The sequence below is a fragment of the Rhinatrema bivittatum genome, chromosome 3 (genome assembly GCF_901001135.1).
Source record: "Rhinatrema bivittatum chromosome 3, aRhiBiv1.1, whole genome shotgun sequence".
Classification (NCBI taxonomy): Eukaryota; Metazoa; Chordata; class Amphibia; order Gymnophiona; family Rhinatrematidae; genus Rhinatrema; species Rhinatrema bivittatum.
Genome location: NC_042617.1, coordinates 308,247,257 through 308,270,022, shown reverse-complemented (window position 1 = coordinate 308,270,022; position 22,766 = coordinate 308,247,257). Strand labels below are relative to the sequence as shown.

Here is a 22,766-nt window from a genome sequence, read left to right as displayed (position 1 = left end):
CGGGAACACTGGGGACGGAGCTGGCGGCCCACTGCTGCCAGCGAGGAGGAACCAGAGGCTGGAGTCCTTGTGGAAAGGTGAGGGGGCCGTGCCGCGGGACTGCCGTGGCCGGCACGCCTAACACTCAGGGCCTCCACCCAAAGAAAGTATCCCAGAACCCCCATCCTACAAACATGTCCCTCTGGCCCCCTGCCCGACCCACTCCCACGCCCTCTGTCCAACACTTTCCATCCCAACCTCAGGATTGCTCCTCATACCACCTCCCCACCAGAGCATCCCAAAATCTTCACTGCAGCTCTCAAACTGACACCGCCTGGCAACGCTTTATAGTGCGCATCACAGTTTTTCCCAGCCAGTTCCCGACCGCTGACGTCATCTGACACATGGGCTTTCTCCCACTGCACAAGAAACACAAAATCTACCCAGCAGCAAATCTGGATCTCTCGCAAAATAAATGCCAACAATCACTAGAATGTAGAAAACATCAGCTTTTCAGGGTTATATCAAGGGCTAAAGGGTTCTAGAGGGCTTTTTAAAAATGTTATTTAAAAAAACAAATTTATCTGTAGCCAAGCTAGCTCCTGCAGACGTTAAGGGATCGTGCTGGCTGTCGGTAAATAAGTAAGTAAATAAGTAAATAAATAAATAAATAAATAAATAAATAAATAAATAAAAAATGAGTTTACGGCCGCCCAGAATAACAAATATTTTTGTCTTCATATATAATATATCCTCTCACACAACACCCAGTGCCTTCAGCACTGGGGAAAGAGAGACTAATGTTTTATCAATAACAAAGATAATACTTTTTCAATTATGTTAAAATGTTACTGTCACAGTATAGAGCAGGAAAGGAAGTCTGATGATCCGTTTCCTCCCCACTGACATGCGAAGGGAATTACTTGGAAATTGGCTAAGCTATTTTTAAGCTGCCGTCCAAGATTCCTCATATATGTCGTCAAGACAAATATTTACTGAAGGGAGATTTTGGGGATAAACCCCACCCCCCGCCCTCCAGGACTGGATTTTGAGTGGTCCTTGGGAAGGACTGTTCAGTCCGGTCTCTTCTCCTATTGAGTTCCATTGTGAGAGCTGAATTAATTTTCGCACTGTCAACAATGATTCCATCATCTGTCTATACGGACCCAAACTGTGCTCTCATCTGGGCAGCCTCCTCAGGCATCTGGCAGAGCTGGGCTACTGTGTTAGATCGAAATGCACTAGTAGGAGGTCGGGCCTGGGTCTGTAGGGGTTGGCAGGTGCTTTCTTTAGTGTCCTGAATGTCCACTGTGCAGGCCTCACCACCGTACGAGAGAGAGGTGTGGCGTGGTTGCACTTGATTCAGAAAGAGAAGCAGCAGCAGCTTTGCGGGCTGATTCCCTTCCCGTTTAATGTACTGGCTGGAGAAGCAATGTGGCGTGCCTCCTCCTCCCGCCTCCCGGAGCTGCCTCCTGTCTCGCTGCCAGCTTGCTGAAAGTATTGTTAAATGACTCGGCACTCGGCCAGCTCTCTCGTGGAAAAGCATCCACTGCTTGCCGTCCGAATCCCAGAGCAGCTGCAGGACCCCATTTACACACAAAGCTCCTTTTGCCTTCCACTTCTTATCCTGTAAGACATGGCCCTCTCCCATCCCTCTCTCTCTCATCAGGGAATCACCATGCATTCCTTCTCAACTTCTTCCATTCCCCCGCTTCTCCTCTGGAAGCCATTATGTTCTGTACCTCTCCTTCTCCCTTTCCATCTGTCTCTCATCAAGGAGTCATAACTCCTTAATCACCTTATTCCTTTTCCCTGGTTCTCTTCAGGGAGGGATCGTGCACATCTATCACCCCTGGCGCAGAGACGGTGCCGCACCCCTCTCACCCCCTCAACCTCTGATTTTCTGAAGCCCCCACCCAGCAGACTTCTGTTCCCATACCGCAGGCCTACAATTTCTTCCCCACTCAACCAATTCCCACCACCTCCCTCTAACCCAGCTTCCGATCCTCTCCCTCCCACTGCCCCACCCGTGCTGGTGTGCTACTCTTAAGACAGCAATGTGTGTGGGGACTGAGTGAGCCTGCACGGTTTGGCTTTCGTAGGCACCCACTTCCTGTACGGAAGCCCAGGAACGCTTCAGTTGCTCTGAGCACCGGACCGCAGTCTCACTCAGTCCCCGCGCATGCCCCGCCATCATAAACAGCAGCAGCAGCTTTGAGATCAGCAGGGGAAAGGAGATGGGAAGGGAAAGAATAAGAAGATCAGCTGGAGGGAGGGGACGGAAATCAAACGGATTAGAGATTGGTTGTGGGGGAGGGTGGGGCAGCTAGTGCGAGGGGCTAAGAATGCAATCAGATTGGAGGGCTGTAGCGGGAGGTGGGGAGAAAATAGAAGAAGTACTGAATGACGGTATACAAAACACGTAAAATAAATAAATAAATAAATAAGGTGGGATTGGAGGAGACAGGTTGGGGGTGGATAGGAATTTGCCACCCCCAGAATCTGGTCCCGGTAGGAACAGGTCTAGTGTGCCTGTGTGTAAATCCAGGCCTGATCACACATTAATTACACCTTTCTCTTATTCCTTCCCATCCAACTTTCATCAGGCACTCATTATGCATTTCTTTCTCCTCACACGAAGCCTGGGAAAAGTTCTGAGATAATCAGTATTCATCAGCACATTTTGATATTATGATTTAGATCATGGGGCCAGCCTGGTGGCAGCATTCCCAGCCCTGCGGGTGGGCAGGCGGGAGAGGGGAGTGTCACAGTCATCGTAGAGGGCGACACCTGGTGGCTAGATTTACAGCCCAGAGGGCTCACAGTACAACTGCCTGCTTCACTAATGGCACGCGTTCATAAAAAAAATGAGGGTTACATGCACGGCCAGGCCCTGTGCCTGCCATGCACATTTTACAAAGGGCCCGGCCACACGCGTAACCCCTGTTATGCGCCGAAGTGCCGGGCCCAGAGAAAGGGACGGGCCGAGGAGGGGGGTGGGCCAGGACAGCGCCATTAGCTGCTGTACCGGGGAAGCGCGCGCGCCGGCAGCCGGCCGATGATGTGCGGAGTCTACTGCAGCTCTGAAGGAGCAGTAAGGGTCAAAATAAAAAAAAAAATTCTAATAGTTAGGTAAGGGGGTAAGGGTCAGGGAGGAAAGGGGAAAAGGTAGGAAGGTTAGATACGGGTATAGGGAAGTTCCCTCCCAGTCCGCTCCTTAATTGGAGCGGACTGGGAGGGAATTGGGGAAGCCCTACTCGCGTTGCTTTTTTAAAATCCCCCCCCCCCCCCCCGCGTGCGCAAGTCGCACGCGTGTAACGCTGATGTTAAAATCCGGTGCGCACGTGCGTGCAGGTATGGTATTTTATAACGCGCGCTCGGTGACGCATTCATGTGTGTGCGCACACATGGACGCACGGGTCTTGAAATCGACCCCTAAGATTTCCCCCCCCCCCCCCCCCCTTCTGCGTCTATGGGAAAATACCTCGATGAATCAGGCCCTCGTTTTGTACCGGAGCCAACGGAGAGTCAAGTTGTCTTGCACAAGGAACAGCAGTGGGACTTGAATGCTGGCTTCTCTGGTTAGCAGCCCAGCACGCTAATAATAATTACTAGGGCTGCTCCTCCACTCTGTTGAAAATAAAGCTGGGTAACAGCTGAAACAAATTCTGTTCCCACTCATGTCAATATGAAAACGGGAAGCTGGGGAAGAAAGAAAAAAAAGAGAGCCCTGGGATTTCACCACACGCACGTCTCTGGATAAACTTAATATTGCAGGGCGAGAGGGGCTGTGAATCGCTTCACTGTCGTTCAGTCAAAGGTAGAATGAAAAGCTCTGTCAGTTACTTTGACTGCTATTTCCATCCAGGAGGGATGAAGCCAAAAGCTAACCGGAGCCCGGGAGGCTGTGTCAGAGGGGGCCATTAACTGGATTCACGCGGAATAAGAAACAACAACCGGAGATTCCCGACCCCTCAGCCTGCCTGGGTTTGAGTGTACTGTTTTGTTTTGTTTTTTGTTTAATTTAACCTTACGCACCCCTCTCCCCACTTTTCCTCCGGGCAGAGATCTGGACAGGATTTACAGTTTAATCCCAGCAGCTAAGATGTTCTCTCTGCTAATCCGCTGTGTGCGTTTCTCAGATGAAGGCAGCCCTAAAATCCCTACACCCAGGGGTCAAACAAACTGAAGTGTCAGCGTGCAGCAGGGGAGCGCTCACAGGACTGTATACTGCTGGGGGGGCCCGTGGGGCCGAGAGGCGGCCTCCTCTCCACCTGCCTGTCCGGGGGGGGGGGGGGGGAAGAGAAATATTGCAGGGGGTGGTGGGGGCCACTGCTTGGCTTCACGCAAACTGGATCCCAAAACAGCGTGCTGGGTGGCCTCACGTGACACCAAAACGTACAGGGGAAAACAACAATAAATGAAGCCTCAAAACTGGGGCCCGGGAAGTTTCACCGCCCCTGTTGCTATCGGATATTTTAGATAACGAGTCCATCCCTTTCTTTACAGGCTGTTGTAACTGGTCTCTTCCGAGTTTCTGTGGCCACTGTGTTGGGCTTTCAGGTTTGTCTTCCCTGTAGGAGAGCAGGGTTGCCGGCGTAGGTTATTTCCGTGGACACACGACCTTCTTTCTCCTCTCTTACAAGCGGAAGAGGGGACCGCGAAGGTCCAAAAGAAAGGAAAACACCCCTGAATTTCAGCACCAGGATGGTCGGAAGAACACAAACATAAAAACACCCCAAGGTGGGACTTTACGAGCTTCTCTTTACCAAACAAGAAAGCTAACTAGAATTTTGCGGAATGTGAGAGAACGCAAAGGCCTCCAGCGCGGGGCGAAAATGGCTGGCACTGGGATTTGCTGGCACGCAGGAGATTTGGGTTTGACCCTCGAGTCTAGGAAGGGTTGGGGGGGGGGGGGGGGGAGTCTCGCAGAACCATTTTTTCAACCTATTTAGCGAGGGCACTTCTCTTTTCCTTGCCTGAAGCGGCAGGGAATCCAAGCCCTGGTCATGAGATGCGCTACCTCCGACTCGTGCAAAGCAAACCCGCGTCGCCTGACCCTTCGCTCTGACCCCGAAAGGCACCGCCGCAGCTGCAGAGAGAGCCCCTGCCCGGGCTGAGCAGGAGGATTCGGCACCCCGCATCTGCTTTCCTGTGTAAACATTCCCACAACCCGGGGGGGGGGGGGGGGGCTCAGGCAGACAGCCAAGCCAAGCTCCCAAACCAATCGCAGGTTCCCAGAGTGTTGTCAGATGCTCGTAACAAACCCACAACAGATTTCCAGGCTCATCCAAACCAAACTTTTATTAAAAGGAAAGTGAAGAGTTCAGCAGGGACTCTGCCAGAGAGCAAGAGCTTTATTTAATTTCACTCTCGGCTCATCTTTCGTTTTCGCTTCTGGACTTCATACCAGCGATAAGTATGATTTCCAAGGAGGCAGAACCTCCGCTGGACTCCGCCCTGGCAGTGAAACCACAGTAAAGGGCCCCTAGTCATCAAAGCTTCTTTTTTTTTTCTTCTTCTTTCTTCCAAGCATTCTGTGACAGTGGGAAGCACTCGGTCACAGCAGAATGAGAATCTGTATCAGCAGCAGCATCACATGAAGTCACATCTATGTGCTCATTTGTGGTGGTGGTGGTGGTGATATCAGACTGCTTCAATTAATCCGAGCCAGGTCAAGCAGACCCAAATATCCCCTTTTCACCCCTAACACACGACACTGAGGCACCCAGGTGTACCCAACTCTGCAGGTGCGCCTCAAACCTGCTCTGCAGCACCCCCTGCTATGCCAATACTAAACCTGCCCGTGGCTCTGCCAGCCTACCTGTGCTGTACCTGTTCTGTGGCGAGGCAGTGTGTGTGTGTGTGTGGGGGGGGGGGGGGGGGGGGATTTCACGCTGTTATTGCCCATGCTATACTTATTTTGCAAAAAAACGGAGGCCCGTCAATGTATTAACCTCCATTAGCACTGAAAATGCACTAAACAATGCAATCTTAAACTTCCAATAATGACTAAGTAAACAAGTAATTTCATATAGTGCTCTGGCTGAGTTATAGGAATTACTAATCTCTTCTGGGTGGGAGATCATTACTCTGTGCTCAGGATAGATGACATGCTTTCAATATGGCAGAAGCCAAGAACTGCCAATGCTATCTTCTGAGATGGGGAGATAAGGGTAGAATATAAGAATACTAAAACATGGGTTATGGGGCCTCCTTGAGCAGCTCGGGCTCCGAAGCCATTAGCTTGCTCTGTTTATGGTCACCACATGCATGCTCCGATCACTTCTCTCCTCTCCCATCAGGAGACTCACAGCCATGCTGGAATGCAACCGGCTGCATGAATTATTTTGAAGGACAGAGAGAAAATAATGGACGTGTTTGTAATCAAGGTGAGCCCAAAAAAACACACAGAGGGAGCGGAGAGCAGCCCTGCTCTCAGAAATGGTTTAGATGAGACTGTCTAATCCTAGGGGGATGTAGCAGCTGGCTGGCTGTTTGCATGTGGCACTGCATGTGTGGGTGTTGGCATGTAGGTGTCCATGCTTACACAATACATGTCAAATATAAAGAGAACGTTTACCAACTAATAGCGACAAGCAGGTAACATTGGCTTCCAAGTGCAGACTGCAGACATTGGCAGGTCGCGTTTGTCACACTGTAGATGGTAACATGACTTCCGGGCAGTTACCAATGCACGTGAATTGAAACAGATCTGCACTATGTGCGGACAGCTTGCCCAGCACCACCAGCAGGGTCCAGCACAGGCAGCTCGTCTGCATACGGGAGTTGGCAGTAACCAACGCAGAAGAGCAAGAGGAGCACAACTGCTGATGATATCACGCTGCAGCCCAGAGCGCGCTCACACGTGACATCACGTACCCTGAAGCCGGGCGACCCGCAGTGAGCATGGTGTCACAATCGGCAGCACACACTGAAGCCCTCGGACCCCAATGTGTGTGGGATGTCACTTGTGATTTCCTTTCTTGCAGGCAGCTCTTGATTTGGGGAGGCGGACAGGCTGAGCAGGTCCGCAGGGAAGCAGGTAAAATCCGTTCAGAACTACCACCCTTCAGGGGCTGCAAATGTCTGGTTTCCCCCTTCTTCACCACCTTAGATATCTGCAATGAACATTCATGAGATGCATTGGCAAAAAAGGTACGCTGAGAGCCAGGTTCATTAGCATATTTCTGCTTATCCTGGAAAGCTGACCTCTTCGCAACCCTTCAAGACAGACGTTAACACCATCTCAGAATTGAAGGAACACCATCCTAGTTGTCATAACAGGAAAGAAAAGTGTGCTAAAGAAGAATCCGTGTTCATTTTTTTTTACCATTTTAGAGGTACTATGCCTTTTTGATTCTTTTTACATCTCTCATGTTTGGTGTTTTCTTTTTTTTTATTCTTTACAGTAGATATAGATCGGAAGGCGTTAGATCTTTGACATGTCGCGCTGTAGTGTCCAACACTGGTTTACAGTTTTTGAGCACTAATATAAAGCAGTAGGATCAGCCTGTTGTTTAAAATTTGCATATCTTCCCTGTTGCACCCCCTGGGAGGAGGGAAAGGAGGGGAGAAGGGGGGGGGGGGTCATGAAATTCAAAAAAGCTTGTATAAGAGAACCAGTCACTGTAAAAGCTTTCAGTACCTAATTAAATGGAATTGCACTTCGGTGCACATTCTGTGAAAAAAAAATGAAGCTTTTTACTATTCCATGCCTTTACTTCAGTCTTTTATTTTACAGTCCTTGTCCTCCGTGATGCAAGAGCAGAGGGACGCAAAACATCTCGGACAGGCCTGTCCCCTCCTGCCGAGCCTCTCTGCTACCTTCATTTCTACTATCAGTAGCCACCAGCCATTGCCATTTTACTAGCCTTGCAAATTCCATAAAATGGGTGCTGCGTACCCCGCACATCATTTTTACCCCACCCACCCCAAATCTCTCTCTCCTGACTGCTGGACGAGAAGCCTCTCGCATGACTGAACACTTCGGTATCACTTGCGCCCCAGCAGGGGGGGGTGTTATGTGTGTCACCTTTCCTCCTTCCCACCAGGGCTTGAATGCATTGCCTCCGCCATGCACCTGCAAGCTATCAGATGGGGGACCTGAATTCAAGTGCCCTACCCAGACAGTTTGCTTCTCAGACACATCTGTGCCTGGATGGACGGGCCATGCCCTCCCCATTGGTTTAATAATGTTACTTCCTTCCCGGTGCAAAGATGTTACAGGAGGTCTTGCATTCCTTAGAGAAACAAGATTTGCAGTGATGAGTCCAGGAGGTCCAGGGGCAACAAAGGAACAGTCACGTTAGAGGAGCTGAAAAGAATCTACCGAAAAGCAGAAAACACGGCGGAGCGCAGTCCTAATCCCCAGTCACATGCTGGAGGAAGCTCCCGGGGGGCTATCAGAAGGTCCCCTTATTAAATGACTTGATGATCAGAAGTAGCGTTTCACTGAGCAGAGCAGCGCTGGAGGCAGCCCCCTTACCCAGTAAGAAACTGGCAGTATGCCACCGCCTGACCCCCCCCCCCCCTGCTACTGCACCTAGTGACCCCCAAAAGCTAAGTCTGGGACCAGGCTGCAAGAGACTAGTATCAGTCTCCTGTTCAGCAGGCCCCAGAAATGTGGGGCTGTCCACAGGTGAGACACTCGGGGCACACACACACACACACCCCCCAGGGAGAAAATGCAGTGCCTGCTGCAGGAACGCCTCCTACTGGCACAGAGTGACCCTGATGGGTCCTGCACTAAGCCCCACCCCCATTCCAGGCTTGCCACAATAGCCAATACCATCCATCCTGCAAGTCGGAAATCACAAAAAAACAATAAAAGGTTTTGATCTGTTTCATGTCAGCTAACTTTGCTTTCTGCAGCTGGGTTTGAAAGCATTACAAAATTAAATATTTACACACATGCACACGCAAACCAGAAGGAACATGCCGAGATCCCTGCCCTGGATTCACAGCATCTTGCATTTCATTCTCCCATGCAAACGGTTCTCTCCAAAATAAAATTATTTTACAAAACTGTACGGTTATTTTAGTATGTGCTCAGACTGGTGCTATATTCCATTCCGCTTGGGGGGTCTCACTCTGTCAACCTGTGTATATTTTCGGAGCCGAGCCATTGAGCAGCCCGAAGCTGTGCAGCCCCCTTACTCACTATGTCGATCTCCCCTCCCCTTTCCTTTGCACATACCGGTAAGGAGCCGAATCCCCAGCCCCAGCTAATCCCCAGCAGAGAAGCCCCGGAGTGCAGCATCTTTTAACAAGCTGACAAGGGAGAGGAGAAGAAAGCCAGCAAAGAGAAAGAAAGAACAAGTGTCAGACCCCCCCTCCCCATCATTTGACTAAGCTCTTACCCCGTTGGAGTGGCTGCAAATCGAGCCTCCGTCCCCCATGCCCCCAGGCTTCGAGCAGTACTGGGATGCCAGCCAGGTCCCCTTCAGCGCCCCTCAGGTCACATCCCAGAGTGGCTGGATGCTGTCAGTGCAGGGCTCCCACAGGAACACTGATGGGAGAGAGAGCCTGCATCCACTGCCGGAGTATCAGGCAGGGCGTGCAGCGGGGAACCTGCTGCCCGCCTGCAATAGGCCGGGCCTCGCTGGGCAGCAAATAGAGGGATGAGGAGGAAGGAAAGAGGGCGGGATCCAGATTCAGAGCAGAAGGGACAGGCTGCAGCTGAGCTCCCTGCCCCCAAAAGATGCTGTAATTCCTGCAGGCTCTGAGCTGTGACCCTACTGATGGTAATCTGTAAGCTATGGTTAAAATCAGCTACGGTACCTGAAGTCTGGAGGGTGGCCGGTTTTTAAAAAGGATTCCAGGGGTGATGAGGAAAACTACAGACCGGTGAGCCTAATGTCAGTGCTGGGGAAAACAGTTGAAAGTATTCTAAAGAACAAAATTACTGAACACATAGATAAACATAGTTTAATGGAACAAAGTCAACATGGATTTAGCCAAGGGAATTCTTCCCTCACCAATTTGCTACATTTTTTTGAAGGCATGAATAAACATGCTGATAAAGGTGAGCCAGCGGATATAATGTGTCTGGATTTTCAGAAAGCATTTCACAAAGTCCCTCATAAGAGACTAAGAACTGGTTGAAAGAAAGAAAACAGACAGTAGGGCTAAATGGTGGATTTTTCAATGGAGAAAGGCAAATAGTGGAGTGCCCAGGGACCACTGCTTTTTAACATATTTATAAATGACAGATATGGGAACGATAAGTGAGATGATCAAATCTGCTGATGAGACACAATTATTTGAAGTGGTTAAATCACAAGATTATGAAAACTTGCAAGAGGACCTTGCAAGACTGAGAGACTGGGCATGCAAATGGAAGCTGATATTTAATGTAGAGAAGTGCAAAGTGATTCATATAGGGAAGAGCAACCCAAATTATTGCTATACAATGCAAGGTTCCACATTGCGAGTCACCACCCAGGAAAAGGATTTAGGCATCATCATAGATAATATGTTGATGTCCTCTGCTTTCTTGGCCATCATTGCACACTGACCAGATAGAATGCTAGGAATTATTAGGAAAGGAATGGAGAATATAACAGAGAATATCATAATGCCTCTGTATCGCTTCATAGTGCGACCACATTTTGAGTATTGTGTTCAGTTCTGGTCACCACATCTCAAAAAAGACAAATACCTACAGTACCTGACTGTAATCCACTTTGAAGTGCTGAAAAAGTACAAAAAGTGGAATATTAAAAAAAAATATATAGCAGAATTAGAAAAGGTAAAGAGAAGGACAATTGAAATGATAAAGTGCATATGATGATTCTCCTATGAGGAAAGTCTAAAGAGGTTAGGACTCTTCAGTTTGGAAAAGAGACAGCTGAGGGGAGATATGATAGAGGTCTATAAAACAATGAGTGGACTGAAAGAGGTAAACATGAATCGGTTGATTATTCTTTCAAAAAGTACCAAGCCTATGGGACATTCAATGACGTTACTAGGTGATACATGTAAGACGAATAGGAGAAAATATATTTTCATTCAACACATAATTAAGCTCTCAATTTTATCGCCAGAGGATGTGATGAATGCTGTTTGTGTAGTTGGGTTTAAAAAGGTTTAGACAAGTTTTTGGAAAAAAAAAGTCTATAAACCTTTATTAAGGTGGACTTGGGGAAATCAACTGCTTAACCATGGAATAAACAGATAAGGTGATAGCTAAAGTCAGAAAAATGCTAGGCTGCACAGAAAGAGGAATAACCAGTCTGAAAAAGGAGGTTATAATGCCTTTGGTTCAGGTCTTTGGTGAGGAGTCACCTGGAGTAATATGTTCAGTTCTGGAGGCCATATCTCAAAAAGGATAGAGACAGGATGAAGGAAGTCCAAAGAAGAGCAACCAAAATCTTGTGAGATCAGTATCGGAAGATTTATGAAGAGAGGCTGAAAGATCTAAATATAGTATTTATACTATGGAAGAGAGGAGGTGCAGGAGAGATATGATACAGACCTTCAGATACTTGAAAGGTTTTAATAATGCACAAAATGAAACTGTCAGGAAATATTTCTTCACGGAGAGGGTTGTGGATGCTTGGAATGCCGTTCCGGAGGAGGTGGTGAAGACGAAAAGAGTCAAAGGATTCAAAAGAGCATGGCATAAACACTGTGAATCCCTAAAGGCTAGAGGACAGAACTGAAGAAAAGGGAATGTGGAAGTAACTTGCTGGTGTGGCAGTTACTACCCTTAACAGAAGGCATATAGATTACTACCTTTAACCAATAAGCCTTGATGCTTTTGACACAATCTCAACATTGCTCTCTGCTTTGATGGAATTGACGGGAATTGGATTCAGACAACAATCAACACGGGCCCTGACTTTTATGGTCTGGGGTACTGATATATGCAGACATAAGGGAAAAAAAAACACAGGACTGCTTCTACGGGCAAGTCCATAAGCAAAGCACGTCAAGCAGCACTGTCTGAATCTTCAAGAAGGCTCATCATTCATTAAAAATGGGTTATCATAAGGCTTGGGGATAGCTGCACGAAACGGCAGTTACTACCCTTAAGAGAATCATGGAGGTAACCTGCATGGCGCGGCAGTTACTACCATAAGAAGCTTGCTGAGCAGACTGCATGGACCATTTGGTCCTTTTCTGCCGTCATTTTTGTTACTATATATAAGCAACATGGATCCTGCCAGGTACCTGTGACCTGGAAACAGGATACTGGGCTTGATGGACCTTTGGTCTGACCTAGTAGAGCAAATCTTATGTTCTTATGTTATGTTCTTCTATAAAGCACTGGCTTCTGTAAATTCAGCATTTACTGATCCAGCAGAAAAGTTCACTGAAAAAGCATAATATTGCCAACCAAAATGCTGCAGCCTTAGTGTGTCTACCATCTACACTCACAACCTTTAAAATCATCTGGATTACATTTTCTGCACAATAGCATGCCAGACCAACTGCCATTGTTATCAGACCCAAAGGTCTTCAAAAAAGCATTAAAATGTGGCTTTTTACGCAAGCCTTTGGAAGTTCAAATACTGGATAATAAATCTTTAAATTCTATTCTGTTGGGATAATTTAAAAGAAGTATAGATGGGAGAGGGAACTGTTGGGTCTAAGTGAAGATTGACTACAGTTTATATGTTATTTTGTGTGTGCCACAATCCTTGGAGTGCAAGAGTAAGAAATAATTTTAAATAAACCAATTTTAGAAGTCCGGCTGTTAACATGCCCACTACAAGAATTAATGCTTCCATTGGGTGACTCACTTGTTCTCCCTGTGCCTCAGCTCTAATCCCAGCTCTGTCACTGTCTCTCTGTGTGACCTTAGGGTAAGTCAATTTATCTCCCTGTGCCTCAGCTCTAATCCCAGCTCTGTCACTGACTCTCTGTGTGAGTATGTGGACAGTAGATTCAGACTGAAGAGACAGAGCAGCCAGGAAGCGCTTTAGATAAACTGCAACCTCGTACGAGTTTGTCTATGCGGCGGAGTGTGCCTGTGTCTTTATACAAATGTGTAATAGTGTCTATCAGTGCTCGAGAGTGTGTGTGTATGACTGTTAAGTGTTTGTGAGAGTGTTGAGTGTGTGTATAAGGAGGATGGTACTATTTAACTCCTAAAGACGCATCAAGAGCTGCTGCTGCTGCCCCCTCCTGACACTCCCACGCTGCTTCATGGCAGGTTACGCACAGACTCACACACAGTGGATAATTTTAGCAGGCAAAGTATTTTTGGACTTCCTTGCTAAAAATTAACCTTGCTATTTTTTTTTTGGTTTCTCCCTTTGCAGCCCCGCCGACAAGTGTCGTTGCCTGGGATTGTGTCAGTGACATCACGCCTACCCACACAGAGAGCCTCTGAAAAAAAAAATGAAGCATCCATCATCCAGCCCCCAGCTCACCGTTAGCTGCTGGCTGGCAACAGGGGGTACAGAGAGCCAATCGGAAGCCCTCCTAAGGTCAATGTTAGTGGGACTGACTGAAGACCCAGGCCAAATCGGGGCCACAACGCAAAAGGGGCAGGCTGCCAGAACAGACTTGTACCAGGCGTCTCATCTATTGCACAAGACTTCAATTTCCTGCAACTTTCTGTCAGGGGGGTGGGAGAGGGGAATTTCACTGAAGAAATGAGGCACACAAAAGTTCAGCAGAAACCACTGCAGGGCCTGTGTCCAACTCGTAACTTTAGCACTTTTGGGAAAGAGGCCTGCAGTGCTCTTTTTGACTCAGGCTTTTGCCTGCACAGGTATTTATTTTTTTTTTTATGAATTTTTTTTTTTTGCTTCCAGAAGTTGCAGGTAATCAGGCCTCGGGCTACAGATGCACCACTTCCAAACTGGGCCAGCAAACTGTGTCTGGCAGGGTCTCTGGACTAGTCCACCCTAATTTTGCCCGACACTTAAAGCTAGCCCTGTGCAGAGAAAGATCTTCAGGCTGTCAGCGTGACACTGCTCTGCGGCTTCCAGGAGAAATCTGCTTCATTTACCGAACGAAAATTACAATTGTGTTTCTGTACTTATTTATACAGTTACCAGAAAAGAGAATGCAAAAGCTCAGCGTGTGTTCCTTCCTGTGCTCAATGTCTAGTGGCATCGCATCAGGAAAGAAACACATCCTGAGCTTTCTGAGGGGCAGAGGAGTCAGGCAAGAAATAGCTAAATACCAGGACACTTAAGAGTCTCCTCAGTGCCCCTCTGGAGCCAGAAGCAGGTCCCTGCTTGTCAGCTCCCCTGTCTCCATGGCTGCTCTGACCCCCCTATGCTCTGCTTCCCTCCCTTTCAGACTGCTTGCTCGCTGAAGTATCCAGGGACGCCGGCTTTATGGCTCTCTGATTAAGTGCCTCCAATAAGAGCTTTTATCATTTTAAACAGTAATGAGGAAAAGGCTTTGCTTGCCACATTGCTGCATCTCTGCTAAATAAATGCTCTAAGTCATCTTCCGGGCTGTAGGCTCAGCACCAACCTCCCACCGCTCAAACCGCGAGGAGGAAATGTATTGGGAAATATTTTCCAGTATCAATACGGAATTTTTAAAAATATGTTTTACTTTTCTGATTTTTCTCCCTTCATCAGCCTTTTGCAAGCTTCCATTCAGCTCTCATGAGGGAGCCATCATGAATGGCATCGCCTGTTATTGCTCTTCATCTATCTCTCATCAGGGAACCTGCATGCACGGCACCTCTCCTCCCTCTTCCCATCTAGCCCTCCTCATGGAACCATCATGCACAGCATCTTCCCCTCCCCCCTTTCCTTTCAGCCCTGATCACGGGGCCTTCATGCACAGCTCCTGTCCTCCTCCCTTCCCAGAGGGCTCCCATCGGAGGATCTACTGTGCATGGCTCCTGTCCTCCCTTTCCCCCCATCCTGCTCTCATCAGGGATTCATCATGCACAGCATCTCTCCTCCCCCTTTTCCTTCCAGCCCTCATCACGGGGCCATCATGCACAGCTCCTGAGTTCCCCCCTTCACATCCAGCTCTCATCTCTCCTCCCCCCCCCCCCCCCCCTTTCCATCTGGCTTTAAGGAAGCCATCGTGCAAAGCTCTTGCCATCCCCCCCCCCCCCCCCCCCTTCTCATCTGAAAGTCACTGTGCATGGCTCCTGTTCTCCTCCCTTCCCATTCAGCACTTAAGACTACTCTTATTAATCAGTTTCAGTGTCCACCACAGATGTCAGTACAATCCCAGGGCAGTTCTGAGGTCACGATGAACTGTGACATTATAGCATTCTTGCCTCTGTAAATTCCAGACAGACTGTCAGTCATGCAGCGCAGCTCATAGGCATACTCTGACCCGGTGGGCACTCCCCAGGGGGGCTGCATGCATGTTGCATGTAATTCATGTGATTGCAAAGTTAAGTCTTGGAACCTCACCAGGGAAATCCAGTGGTAGCAATCAATTTCTTAATAATACACACAAGATGGGTAATAAATCCAAGTAATAAATTAATAAATGGGACAGGAAAGACAAAGAACTATGAACCCAAGCCAGGAAGCTTCAGCATTACTAAAAACAGTTAGTGTGCTGTGAGTAGGACAGGCCGAGTGCCAATCGATGATGCATGGCCATCCATACCACACTATCAGTCAGAAGAGAAGCTGACTATCGCTGGAGAGTGAATGCTCTAGGCCGGGCGTTGACTTCTTTTTTTGCTGTATCCTCTGCTATTCCAATATCAAGACCACCACAGACACCTCTGCCAATGCAATGCAATCCTCCCTGCAGTATCGCTGCATTTCTAGAGGATGAGACTTTTTTTGCCATTCCATTTTTTAAAAACATTTTGAAGTCAGTAATCAAAGCGAGTTCAGCGCTATTTAGCCGAATAAGTGTAGCTTATGAGGTTAAGTAGTGGCTGCTGAATTTGCCCCTCTGTTCAGCGGCTGCCGCTTAGCCTTATAAATCACTTACACGGCTAAAACGTTAGCCACATAACTTGTGGGCTTGTATTTAACATGCAGGGAGGAGCAAGTTAGCCGTATAAGTTATGCAGCTAAGTTAGACAGAGCAGATCTAAACTTAGCCAGTTATAACTTATATGGCTAAGCATGGATATATACACGTGTATTCAGCAGCTTAGCCGTGCCGCTAAATATACCTTGTAAGTTAGCCAGAAAAGTTATATCTGGCTAAGGGGGTCATTTATCAAAGGTTTATCACACGCGATAAACCTCTATCACATGCGAAAAGGGCCTTTTTGCATGCGATAGAATGCAAATTAGGGGGAGGGAGGAGTCGGCAGCGTCTTTGCTGCTGGCGATAACGTTACCAATGTTATCGTCAGCAGTAGCGCACCGAATAGCACCACCTTTCACGGTGGCGCTATTCGGTGCGAAAGCCGACAGCAAAGACACCGCGGTGGTGCGAAGGCTGCGGGCTTTCGCAGGCCCGCCCCCACCTTCGCCCCTCCCCCGCCCCCCGTTTTCGCTGGATTCATCATTCTGCGAGGCATGATGAATCCAGGCCGAAGTTATTTAAACAGCCAGCTTTGAATGTTGACCTCTTTAAATATCATCAAGCATATAATAATCAGTACATACCAAACTTTTAGTCTTGCAAACTATTGATATAAACAATACACACAGAGAATACATAACTTATACAGATAACAAGTGCAGGCCAAACCTACTAGGATAACTTTGAAATCTAACTGGCTGTGTTTGAATATCACAGTTAGGTTTCATCCTAATTACATACCCAGATAACTTTACCCTTAACCAGTGTTATTCAAAGGCTGTTGCTGGGTAAGTGCTGATGTTTTGTTTTGTTTTGTTTTGGTTTATTTTAAAAAAAGCTGAGGTGGTGGCCCTGCCAACCTGACCCTCCCCTTCCCCAGGAAAATACACGAGTTCTCTATCGGCTGAACCTCCCTCTCGGGTCCCCAAATTAAGGCAGAAACCCTCCCTCCCTCTCCCCTCTGCCTCCACAAAAATCACAGAATTCACTTGTAAAGGAAGCCAACCCTCCCTTGCCTTCCTTCCTCCCCCTACCACAACTCCCCAGCGGCGCACCTCAGACCCCCACCCCCACTCGACTCGGATTACCACCTCAGACCCCCCCCTTATTGAGGCCGGGGCGCTGGGAAGAATGGTCCAGCTTCCAGCGCCCCCCAGCGTCGGCATGACAGCAACGCTGGTCGTGTAAGGCAGGGTGGGATGTGGCTGGAGCTGGCTGCTTCTTCTCACTCAGCTCCCGGCCTCAGTGAGGGGTTGGGGGGGGGGGGAGTGAATGCCGTGATATCAGGCAGTGGGATGGAGGGGGGAGAAGATAAGGAGGGTTTTCTAGCCTATAGCCCCATTATATTTCTGGGGAAGGGGGGGGGGGCTTGGCAGACATTGGCTTCACATGTTTCACAGGCGCGGGGGGAAAGGTGAATTGGACCAGTGAAGCCGCACTACAGTCTTTTTTTTTTTTTTTTTTTTTTTAAACAGCATCAGGGCTTAACCGGCCACATTGTTTGAATACGGCTGGTGAAGGTTAAAAGTATCCGACCGTGCACAGCTGGATAACGTTAGGACTTTTCTGAAAGAGGCCTGCAGTTATCCGGCTCAATTAGCCAGATACAATATTGGTTGAGTTAGCTGAATAATTTTGCACTTCCCTGGAATGCCTCTTTTTTTTTTTTTTTTTTTTAATCCAAGTTTTAGCCTGATAAGTGCTGGGGATATTCACAAGTTATCTAGCTACATACCTTCGAATATTGGCCTCCAAATTTTTTCACCACCATCTAAATCTTGCCACGCAGAAGCAGCAAGCTATTCAACGAGTGCAGTACTATGAGCCTGGGTTTTCCCACGTACTGAACCCTGGATCATTTTTCTAGTGCAAAGCAATTGGCTATCCGGCAGCATGTATTAAACGGGATACCAACTGCTTGTTACAAAGAAGAAATGGAACAATCTGCCCATACGCCCGCACCCGAAGTATACATGCGAGCTCCGCCATCTCATATTTTTAATCTGCTGTCTGCCTGCCTGCCATCATGTCCTTGTCACAAATGAGAGATGAGGTGTGCAGCAGAATTCACAGATTTCTGTGACTAAACTAAACATGTCACACATCAGGTTGTACGGAGGTTTAGATTTTCACACTGACTTCATCACCAGTGAATATTTTTTCCAGTATTGCAATCCAACCACACATAAATAAAAAAGATACACTAGAATGTATTTACTGCACAAAAGAAGAGATGGTAGAACTGGAATTTTTGGAAAATGATTTATGTTTCTCTGTGTTGGCTAAACAAAATATCCCAGCTACCGGTACTTATCTAAAACTGACAGGATAGGGTTTTTCCAGGATGGTGGGGGGGACAGGAGCACAAGCCACAACTTCCTTACCGTATTATAGCCAGTGAAAAGCCCCAGGGCAGGCTGTGCTTCCACAGGGAATGACAGGAACTGTTTGACATCCAGCGGAGGCGGGGGCTGCATCAGGGCCGGACCTGTCCTCAGCAGGGTGGGGATCCCTCCAGCCCGGCTAATACTCCCTAGGAAGAAAACACATAGACACAGTTAGAGTTCCAAGCTGCCAAAGAAACACACATGATCCAATCCTTGGGGCTAGAAGGGGTGAAGTCACTGATACCCCACCCACTACCATCAATCCACGGAAATATCCAGCCGAGCGCACTGTATAACCCGCAGTCGGACACGGGTTAAACAGGCGCTAATCCACCCCCTAGTGCAATAGGGGGATTAGCGCCTATTTAATGCGCGCCCCACGTGGAGTGAATGAGATAGCGCTCATCACATGCAAATGCATGTGAATTAGGCTATTGCTCATTCACTCCAATGCAAAAAAATAAATGTGCATCTCAGACGCACATTTATCGCTCAGCTATTAACGCCTGCCTGGAGCAGGCGTTAATAGCTGAGTGCATTGAAAAAACTACAGAAAAGCAGAAAAAACTGCTTTCTGTAGTTTAAAAGTTAAAAAAAAAAAGAAAAACAACAAAACCTCTGCCGGCCGCTTTGAAGACCAACGCCGATATGCTCGGCGTCTGTTTTCATAATCGGTGGACAGCAGTTATGAAAACCGATGCAGAGTTTATCAGCGTTGGTGTTCATAACCGGCAGACCGCTGGTAACTACGGGGTCACATTAGCAAGGAGGTGCTAAGGTCACGCAAGTGACCCTAGCGCCTCCTTGCTAGCGTGACCCCCTTATTTGCATATAACATGGCGCCCCCCCCTTGCGGGCACCATGCGCACATTAAGAAAGTGGGCACTGACTTTTCAGCACACGTTTTTTATAGCATGGGCTCCTATGTGTTGAGCTTAGAGAGGTTAATTTATTTATTGAAAGTGACATAGTAATTGTCACAGAAAACAATGAGGAAGAAGATCTATCAAAGCCGTGAGGAAAGCAAAAATGGATAGATCACAAGTCCTTAGGATGCTTTATTATTATAAAAACTAGTTGCCCAATGCTTGCCCGACTCTGGCCGAGTTTCGCCACATAAAATGGGCTGCTTCAGGGGCTATAAGATATAAATAAAAGAATGGCATATAAAAACTCAAAAACATACAAAAACATAAATAACTCATATATATATGAGATACTACATAATTAATTAATAAAACCACAAATACAATAAGAAAAAAATAAGCTTAATAATAAACGTAAGATAACATCAAAATCAATTAATTGGACAGAAATATAAAAGAGCATACAGATACAGACAAGGAGGTGATGAATGCATAAAACAAATATATATTACTCTATATGTACACATATGCATATAGGAGAACTATGACACCACAGTGGACAAAAGTGAAGTACTAATTTATTATTTTAATACCTGTGTGAGCAATATGTTACCTTCCAAATTCTGATTATTAACAGTCTATTGGTTTCCTTAGTATAATATAAAAAATAGATAAAATAAGTAAAATGGAAAACATTTTTTCTTTTTATCTATATATTCATTAATTCTATTTTTTATAGGTATTCAAAACCAATTTTTATTAAAATAATTTTTTTTTTATCCTTTCTCATCAGTAAACAATCTCTGTTTCGTGAAGGCTCTTGTCATAAACTTCGATCTAGGATTGCTGTATGGCTTATATATAAAGATAGGTACGATTTGATTTAATATTGGTTATTCTAAAATTTCATCTTTAAAGCTATTAAAATACATGATGGCACTTGCGATAATCAGGAAACTGACAACTGAGTTTAAATGGATGCTGTGAAAAACTGGGGAAGCATGAGCATTAAAATAAGTCAATCATTCTACTTATTACTATTTTCTTAAAAGTCTGATCATGTGCTAATATATACATTTCTGTGTGTTAAATTTCAATGGAACAAATGTGGAAAAACATGTTTGTGGATAACCCAATTAAAAAAAACAGGGCTTGAAACATTTTTAAGAACCCATGTACATGGCAATTTCTAAAATAAATCTAGAAAACAACTTGCAAATCTATGTGTGCTAAAGTTAACTTTCTCATGATGTGAGACGCAAAAATGAAACTGCGATCGGATGCGGGGTTTAAAAACTACTCATGGCGCCAAAGGCAGTGTCAATCATTTACTGAGGGGCGTGGCGAGCCTAAGGACAGTGCAGGCTATCAGTCCCCAAATTTAAAGTACACAATCATATGGTATTAACTCAATACCTATTTCAAGCTCATATTAAACAATCTGTATTCAAAATCAAGCTTATAGTATCACACAATGTGAAAATGAGTAATGAAATAAATTGAATAAAGATTAAAAAAAAACAAAAAAAATGTCTGAAAGCTAGATGTAAAAATCTAGTATATAAAACCACGACGTATATACAATACACTGATTGCGGGTTTCTTAGCCTTAGAGTTCTCCATTCTCTTTATTTTGTTATTAACTATACAACGTTTTATTGGGTAGAACTTAAAAAGTTCTCACTAGTTAACCGGACCTCCAAATACGTCAAAGCAGCTTTGGCCACAGATGTTGCTAGCTAATTCCACGGACAAACTGACATTTAACACTTCTGCTTTGGACAGGTCTGTCTTAAACCTAGATACCTGACCGTACTGCTCCATCTCCTTTATAAATTAGACAACACTGTTAGAGGTTTCCCCACCATGAATAGTACGTCATCCATGAACAATATGACTTTTATGTTCCTCTGGTCCTATGGGGATCCCGCATACGTCAGCACATTTCCGTACTCTCCCTACAAACAGCTCCATCACTACAACAAACAACAGAGATAAGGAGTACCCCTGCTGGGTCCCCCTTCCTAACTGAAATACGCCTGAATAATTGTCATTCAACTTAATGCGCAAGGTAGGCACCACATACAATTTGTGGAGCCTGCAGTGAGGAAGTTTACATGTGAGGAAATTCTCTACTGTTCCCATCTTTTCCAGGACTTGAAACATAAAAAGGAGAGTGAACACCAATCAAAAGCCTTCTTGGCATCTATGGACACCAGTAAGGCTGGTATCTTCTCCTTCTGGGCTGCCCACATCATGTTAAGAGCACGCCAGATGTCATCTGAAGCTTGCTTACCTTGAATAAATCCTACCTGGTCCTCATGAACCAAGTCAGGCGCTACTGATGCCAGCCTTACCACCAGCACCTTAGCCAAAATCTTGACATCAATATTTAATATGGATATGGGATGGTAGGATACACAGAAATTCTTATCCTTGCCTTCTTTCAGAAGTATCGTTATTCCCGCTACATTAAATGGACACTCTTTCAGTAGTGGATAGTTAAAAGCCTCCCTCAGGACAGACCCCAGGAGGATGGAAAACTGCTTATAAAATCTTGCAGTTTATGCGCCCAGCCCTGGAGCCTAGTTCACTTTCAATCCCTTTATTACTACCCAAGTTTTCATCTCAGAAATCTCATTATTCAATTTCTCCTTCTAGTCAGATCCAAGTCAGAAATAAACGCATCAGTTGAATATAGCTCTTGGTAAAATACTTTAAAGAAATGTTCAATAAAACCTGTGTCATTTACTATATTACCCCTTTGGTCCTTTGTAGTCACTCGTTTCAGGGAAACCTCCGATACGAAGATTACTGCGCCACATCTGAGAGACTCTCTGCTTCAGTTTGTGGGCTAGCCGCTTAGAAGCACCATTCTCTTGATCATAGAAGCAATGTCTAGTTAGTTGCATCTCGTGTTCAATAATGTCCACTAACAATAGTTTTAACTCCCCTCCCCCCCCCCCCCCCAACCTGGCCTTCTCGAGTTGTCTCAGTGTCTTGGAAGAACCTGAAGTTTTATGCTGTTGCCATAATCTAGTAATTGATTGCCTCAGTCGCCCAATTTCCCATTCCCTCTTTTTTTTATTCTGGGAAGCCCACATTATAAATATACCCCTAATAATCACTTTGAGCCCTTCCCAGTGTCATTTAAGACCACATACTCAAGTAAATCCTTCTCTATGTCCACTCTAATATGTTCATTCCTAAGAAGGGCATCATTCAGCCTCCAGAATTTCTCCTTCTGATGAGGCCTCAAAATGGGGCATGGTCAGACCAGACCCGGCTATCAAGGCCCGCAGATATCATCTCCCCATTAAGTTGAAGTCCAAAAGCAGGAGCTCTATTATGGAATACAATGCCTGCAGAGCAGAAATGCAAATATAGTCTCTCGAAGAGGGGGTGTAGGGCTCTCCAAGGTCAACCAGGCTAAAGTTGATCATTGTCCAGCTACGGAATTCCCTGAATGAAAGGAATTATCAAGATCAGGTCAGATCGTTAGATTGAAATCTCCCCCTAGGCGTATAACTATATTATCTAAAAAAATACCCTGGTCCAAATTTGGGATATAAATGTTAGCAAAGGTCAAGATTTCCCCCGT

The 22,766-nt window shown here is 46.3% G+C and overlaps 1 protein-coding gene across 6 annotated transcripts in view; it reads right to left on the bottom strand.

Moving 5' to 3' along the window:
- The window catches only part of ZNF385A (zinc finger protein 385A), a 280,797-nt gene that overhangs the window by 162,072 nt on the left and 95,959 nt on the right, over positions 1-22,766 (bottom strand). For 4 of the 6 annotated variants that reach the window (XM_029595142.1, XM_029595145.1, XM_029595147.1 and 1 more), the window contains exon 2: positions 18,297-18,445. In XM_029595142.1, coding sequence (XP_029451002.1) covers positions 18,297-18,445 — 149 coding nt within the window. Of the gene's footprint in view, positions 1-9,341; positions 9,542-18,296; positions 18,446-22,766 lie in introns of those variants that run through there. The other 2 variants (XM_029595146.1, XM_029595148.1) reach the window with 2 other exon arrangements.